General features: G+C 33.5%; 1 protein-coding gene across 8 annotated transcripts; it reads right to left on the bottom strand.

Moving 5' to 3' along the window:
* Window positions 1-2257: 2257 nt before the first annotated feature.
* Window positions 2258-6159, bottom strand: LOC115989723 (PHD finger-like domain-containing protein 5B). 8 transcript variants are annotated; one of them, XM_031113580.1, is made up of 4 exons: window positions 6056-6149; window positions 3501-3606; window positions 3133-3278; window positions 2258-2798 (listed from the first exon to the last, which is right to left on the bottom strand). In XM_031113580.1, exon 4 carries the CDS (start codon window positions 2771-2773, stop codon window positions 2441-2443), a length of 333 nt encoding a protein of 110 aa, XP_030969440.1. In that variant the 5' UTR covers window positions 2774-2798; window positions 3133-3278; window positions 3501-3606; window positions 6056-6149; the 3' UTR covers window positions 2258-2440. The 8 variants fall into 8 exon arrangements, with proteins under 8 accessions (XP_030969440.1, XP_030969414.1, XP_030969421.1 ...); XM_031113554.1 differs by adding an exon at window positions 3368-3411 and having other exon boundaries at window positions 2258-3278; XM_031113561.1 differs by adding an exon at window positions 3895-4129 and having other exon boundaries at window positions 2258-3278; window positions 6056-6131.
* Window positions 6160-6609: the final 450 nt, after the last annotated feature.

A 6609-nucleotide genomic window follows, 5' to 3' on the forward strand; every position in this document is an offset into this window, starting at 1 on the left:
TGGTCAAGGTAGAACATAGGCATGGCAACAATAAGCATACATCGTATATAAAGTAAGAAACACATGAAGAATCAAACAAACATGTTATTGCAAACCTGATCCATGTTCATCATTCAAACAAAAAAATCATATTCAAATAAATGCATATTCATGTGAATGCATGCCCTACCTCACTATATCACAACACTTACGGTATCAATGCATGATCATGTTATATGGATGTTCATGGTATTAAAATAAGAAAAGGAAGGAAACCCTAATCTAGCATGTTAAAGACAAACAAACAACTAAACAAAGGAACAAAGACTTAGAAACATAATAAAGGGACCAAACAGAGGCATCAGATATGAAAGAAACAAAGAAACAGAAGCAGAAAAAATCAAATTAGGGTTTCTAGGCACGAGTATGCATGCACATACATAGGCCTGCGTACGTAGGCCAGTTGTATGCGAACGCATACTTCGAGCTTGTATATGCATGCAGAAGAGAAGCATGCGCACGCAGACATGCCCTGAAGAACCCTAACCCAGAAAATAAGAACACAAAAACAAAGCAAAACTTAAAACGAAAATTCTAATAACCTAGCATGCTTTAAAACACGAAAACTACATAAACCTAAACTAGACAAACGTATTAACATATAAACAAAGCAATAAAACAAATCAAAACACTATCAAAATGAAGAAATGGAAAGAAAAGTTTTAGAACTTAATATCTCAAATAAGAAGCTTTTTAAGCTTAATTTTGACCGTTCCCCTCAGTCAATTTATTCACAACCAAACAAAAATGATTAGTAAACTTCAAAACTTGAGGATCAAGACCAGGAAAGGTCCCAATCAAATAAAATTGACTTGAGGATGATTAGTGAAAAACTCCCTCTTTGATTCACTATTTCTAGTGAATGTTAGGTTTTCCCTTAGGATTTTCTCTGTATTTTGAAAAAGTGCTATGTATGGCTTTATATAATGAGAAAATAGGGGTTTGGAACGGCTCCCATACGATGTGGGCTTCATTCCAAGCCTCAACATTAATGTAGAAAACTTGTCTTTGAAAACACCTGAAATGTGTTTTCAGTTTCCATAACTCATTACTCAAAAATCAGAGAATTAAGCAATGGAAACAAAAACTGAAAACATCCCCAAACAAACCATTCAGTCATGGGACCCACATATTTTGAGTTATGGGTGATTGAAACAGAGTTATGGGTGATAGAAACACAAAATCCTAACAACCCCTAAATATCAAAAATAACAAAACACTCAAAAATTAAAAATTAAATAATACATAAATTATGAAGCTTACACAATTCAAAATTCACTAATGATATTATCACCATAAAAGTAAGTTGATTTGTCATTAAGTGCCCAAAAATGACATAGTTTTTGAAAATTTTCCTACATTTAAAAATAAATAAATAAAAAACCAATGAGTGTGCATAACTCTGATGGCATTCTTGGGTGATAGTAGTGCATTCCTTCAACTCTTGTCCTCTCAGATATAAAAGAGACTAACAATCACAAGGATTTGATGAGTTGCATTGCAAAAATTTGGGATTTAGACCCATACTCCGAGCCTTTTATCATACCAAAAGATGAAGAGAGGTTTCAATCTAAGCTACTTGAAACTCTAAAAATTTATATTTTAAGTTTAATTTCTCTAAATCTAGTTACCCGTTGATCAACAAAAAACTTTTTGGTGGCTTTTATTTGATTCAGGCTTTTATTTGATTCAACATAATCATTACCTTTGGATAGTTGATGTCATGTTACCTTTCTATGGTTTAGAATTTGAAGTGATTTGCTAGCATATATGAACTATTTTTTTAAAACGTCCACAAGTCCAACCAGTTGACCCCACTTGAGAAAAAATAGGTCCAGCATGAGTCAACCTATTTCTACACCGGTTAAAAAATTCTCGAGTTCAAATTAGGTATTTTACTTTGGGTCAGGTTAATGGATCAAAGTCCAATTTTGCCAGGTCTACCCTTTATGTCACTCAATTTTGCCACCAACTTAACTTATCTTTAACTTGAGAGTAACAGATCATTTAACGAAGAAGCCTGTATTACCAAAGAGACCGATCATTTAAAGGTTTAAGTTTAAGTTAGTCTCCTCTCTCATATAAAAGTTCACCTTCCTATACGAAAAGAAACAATCCTAGTAGTCAGAAGACTCAGAACGACAGCAAGCATTCACCAAGCAACATATCTTGTATAAGTCAAAGTAATTGGTATAAAGACAACAAACTTGGTAATGGGTAAGAAAACAAACACTCGACAACTTTTTAACATATATCCAGCATTTCAAAAACTATTATGTCATCGTCATCAATATTTTAGTACATAAAAGCATTCTAAAAGCACTGCTTACATATCAAGATTCGTAGTCTCACACTAAATAAAAGCAATTAATAAGTTCCAGACACGTCTATCCAGCGCTCATCATCTTTTCTTAAAACCATATTTCTTACGTTCATAGAATAGGTCTGTTTTGGCACTCCCTAAATTAACAATTTTTGGACATCCATCCCTATCTTTCTCCTGCTGCGTACACTCTTTGCAGTAGTAGGCATCAGAAATTCCCACTCCTCCACAGATAACACACCGACCCTGAAAGGACCCATAGTTGCATTCATCACAAACTCGAACAAGTGTGCAAGGGCGGACATAGGAATCACAGATCACACACTTCCCATCACATTTCTCACAAAGTCGCCCAATAGCAATTCCTGGCTGCTTTCGGCACATAATCAAATCTGGATGATGCTTGGCCATGCTTTCAGCAACAAATTCTTAGTTCCTGAACAGGAATAAGTAAACACTAAAACGCATTAAAAATCCATGCCTGGCATATTTGATCTAGAATATATACAAACAAAAAAGGAGGCAAACATTGTCAAAATTAATTTATAATTAGGAATAAGGAAAGAGCATGGCCTCTAGAGAACAAAATCCCAGTTTGCAATATTAATGTTTAGCATCGAAACATATAGAGCAACATTGACTGCTTGGATTTAGACAGCTGACCATCATCTCATGACATAACCCAATATAAAACTTCCAATTTTTCATCTAAAATTCCCATAATTATCCATTCAAACCAAATTTTTGTCAAACAGAAGTAGAGGAACAACTAGATGTCACAAAACAGTCCAACTGAAATTCACAGGGAGGCTGAAAATGTTTTGGCCATCCAAACTTCCCACTCCACTCAAAGCTCATGAATCTGGCTTTGATTTCAAGCTCAGGCCCTTCTCCTGGGCCACTGGAAATCCATGCCCTATTTAAAACAAAATGAAAAAAAATTAAAATTATATGCATGGCAAGTAATAGATGCAGCAGCATGTCACATTCCACCAAGTAAATTACCACTTTGATTTCCATTTCCCTCCTCTATGAACCAGAAAATACAACTAGACAAGAAATTGAATTAAGTGTATTAAAATCACATGCATAAATGATATATCTTCCAAATATAGTTCAACAAGTTAATGTTCCTTACGAATCCTGCTGCAGACCACCAGTAAAGACCCCAAAATCCAAAAGGGGGGGGAAAGGAGTATGGCAGATTCAAACTAGTGTCAAGATAAATGTTTGCTGACAAATGACTGAAAAGGAAATAAGAGAAAAGCAATTATAGTGTCTTGGCAAAACAATTTCAAACATATATCAAGAATGAAGAAATTGAACAATGAGACTAACGAGTATTTGTTATATTAATATTCAAATATGCCTCAACTTTTCAGCCAAATTCAAGAATGACAGAAAAAATCCCCTTCAAAGTATGCATCACTCAGCACCAAAAGTACATCACTAACAAACCAAGTTAGCAAGAAAATCAGGACAAAAACTAGGTTTTTTTTTTTTTTTTTTTAATTTCTAAGTTAAATACATACTCAATCGGTCTGGTACCCACAACCTCACCCTCCTCTAGAACTTGAAAGGGGAGGAGGTGCTAGTTCAGCTAGAGCTCATTGGCAGGACAAAAGCTAGTTAAAGAAGCAGTTTATTCCTCATACAGCCAATACCAACAAGTCAAAAGTTTGTCCCATCCCCAACCAAACTAAGGGTCAATCTACCATCAACAGCAGCAACTACTTAAATCAATCACCATGATCCAAGAGCCAGTTCCTACAATTATGAAACCCATATGAGATATGGAGGAATAGGCTATTCTTTTTGTTGACACGTAAAATGCACCATAATAAAGAAACCACCTGAAATTTGGGTCACTAATGCCAAGCAAGGATGTTCTCAAGTCCTCAGGTTTCAAGCAATAAAATAAATAAATCAAAAATCAAAAGGCCTACACCAAAAATTAATTAAATGACAGTAAGCCAGTTAATTCTATGGTTTCCCTATATTTGACCAAAACAATCATGTTTCTAGTAATCAAAAAGCCAAGTCAAATACCCAGCACATCCCCATTCTGCAGATCGCAACTATCCATATACGAAGTTACAATGTCTAAGATACTTTTCTTTTTTGATAAGTAATAAGATTATATAAATCAGAAAAAATGAGCCACCCAAGTATACAGGAAATATACTGTACAATGTCTAAATATTAACAATTATTATAAGGGGAAAAAAAAAAAAAAAAAAAAAAAAACCCTAGAAAGATACAACTTAACCAACCATAATGACAAACCACAAGATGCAGCTTACTAATACATAGGCTATCATCAAAATTTATGACAGTTCATCAAACCCCCTATTTTTTTTTTTTTTTCTTTATATTTGGCGTAGGGAATAAAAAGAGCCCTAAAACTTACTTTTGTCTACGACAAAGTAATTGCACCCGTAGTCTCCAGAAAAGACCTAAATAATTCTATTCAACGATGAAAAAACCATACTACGGTTGCGTTTGGGATTTGAGAAAAAAGTTAGCTTATTTTACTTTTTCGTTTATTTTTGCTCCTAAAGTGGGTCCCATTGCATTGTTAAGTGCATCCATTGCTCCAAAAGTCAGCTTTTAGCTTTTTTCTACATACATTCAGCAAAAAGTTTTCAGTTTCAACAAAATAAGCGATTCCTAAACGAACCCACATCTACATCTTAATATAGGGCTCAAAACTCTTATTCATAAGGAAACCATAAACCAGTCTATTGACCCAAATCAAGTAATAGACATACAATAAGAAAATTAAAGTTAGATTGCATAAAAGATTCTTGCCTTTTTTTTTTCTGAGATACTAAGTAATTAATTGCAATCTAACAATAAAATTAAATCTGAGAGAGAGAGAGAGAGAGAGAGAGAGAGAGAAAATTGAATCAGAAGTCAAAATTAGAATTCGAAAAATAAAAAGTATTCCAATGTTAATAAGCATGTTTGAGGACAGGGTGTAACTCATTGTCAAGAATCAACCTTTAGAGGCCAAATAGTAAGTATTCTATAATCAAATAGCTTCTTCTGTTTTATATAACTTATCAAAACGGTGGCAGAAGGCAATGTCAGAGTTACACAGCCAAAGGATCAAAAATCAAGATAATTAATATAATGATGGAGAAAATCGCAGCATCATATCATTCCCATAAAACGCTCCATTCAAACCCCAAGTGTTCCTACTTATTTTCCTCAACAATATTTAATAAAATAGATACAATTCGTCATATTTTAGTCAAACATAACCATGTTTTTATCATACAGTTCTTTGTGGGATTTCATCAAACACTTGGTACTCATCCTATCCATTACATTTTTTGAAGAAATATAAAATGCAATTTAAACAAACTAAGCAGACATTTATATTATAGTTATCCTCTAAAAACTAATGAGCTAAAGATTCAGGACGAAATAATACACATCAGGCAGCGAAGTATTTAAACATACACCAATACAATGCGTTTTAGGGTTTTGTTAAATCTTTGATATTCTGCACCTAGTTTCTCGAATTTTTTTTTTAGACAGGGTTAGAAACTAGTTTCTTATGAAAGTTAACACTCTAATAATCCAATTCACAAGAACAAGAGAGCAAGACAAACAATCAAATTAATAAAACCCAAAAAAAAAAAAGAGTAGGAGAAAACAAAAGATTAGAATATGGCCACAGCTAACCTGCGAAGTTTCTCGGAGGCTCTACCGTGAAGAGGGCTGTTTTGCTTGTAATATCATTTTTGTGTTCTAAACTACTAATATATAACCATTGAGAAACTGGGCCGGGTCTTTTAACGCTACAACCCAAATTTGTCTTCCTCTTTTTTTTTTTTAAGGGGAAATATATTAAAAATCAAACAAAAACCGAACAAAGTCTAAAATACATAGTTCTCCAAGCATCAACTAAGCTGTAAAGAATGAGTGGGTAGCCGTTTGTGTTCACAGATCGGGTTCGTGTCGTGTTCACAGGTCGGCTATATGGGTTGATCCAAACTTGATTTGTTTAGTAAACGCGTTAAGAATCCTCAACCCTAACACAATTTGTTTATTAAACAAGTTGATCCGACACAACACATTTAAACCGTTTAATTAACAAATCATGTAAAGGCCAATACAAATTATCCATTTAATAACTTGTTTGATTAATAGGTCATACTTTATTTGAATAACCTATTATCAGTTCTCATATATATATATATAATATTAAAATACAATTACAGTCATAAAATATAGTA

Source organism: Quercus lobata, chromosome 1 (genome assembly GCF_001633185.2).
Source record: "Quercus lobata isolate SW786 chromosome 1, ValleyOak3.0 Primary Assembly, whole genome shotgun sequence".
Taxonomy (NCBI): Eukaryota; Viridiplantae; Streptophyta; class Magnoliopsida; order Fagales; family Fagaceae; genus Quercus; species Quercus lobata.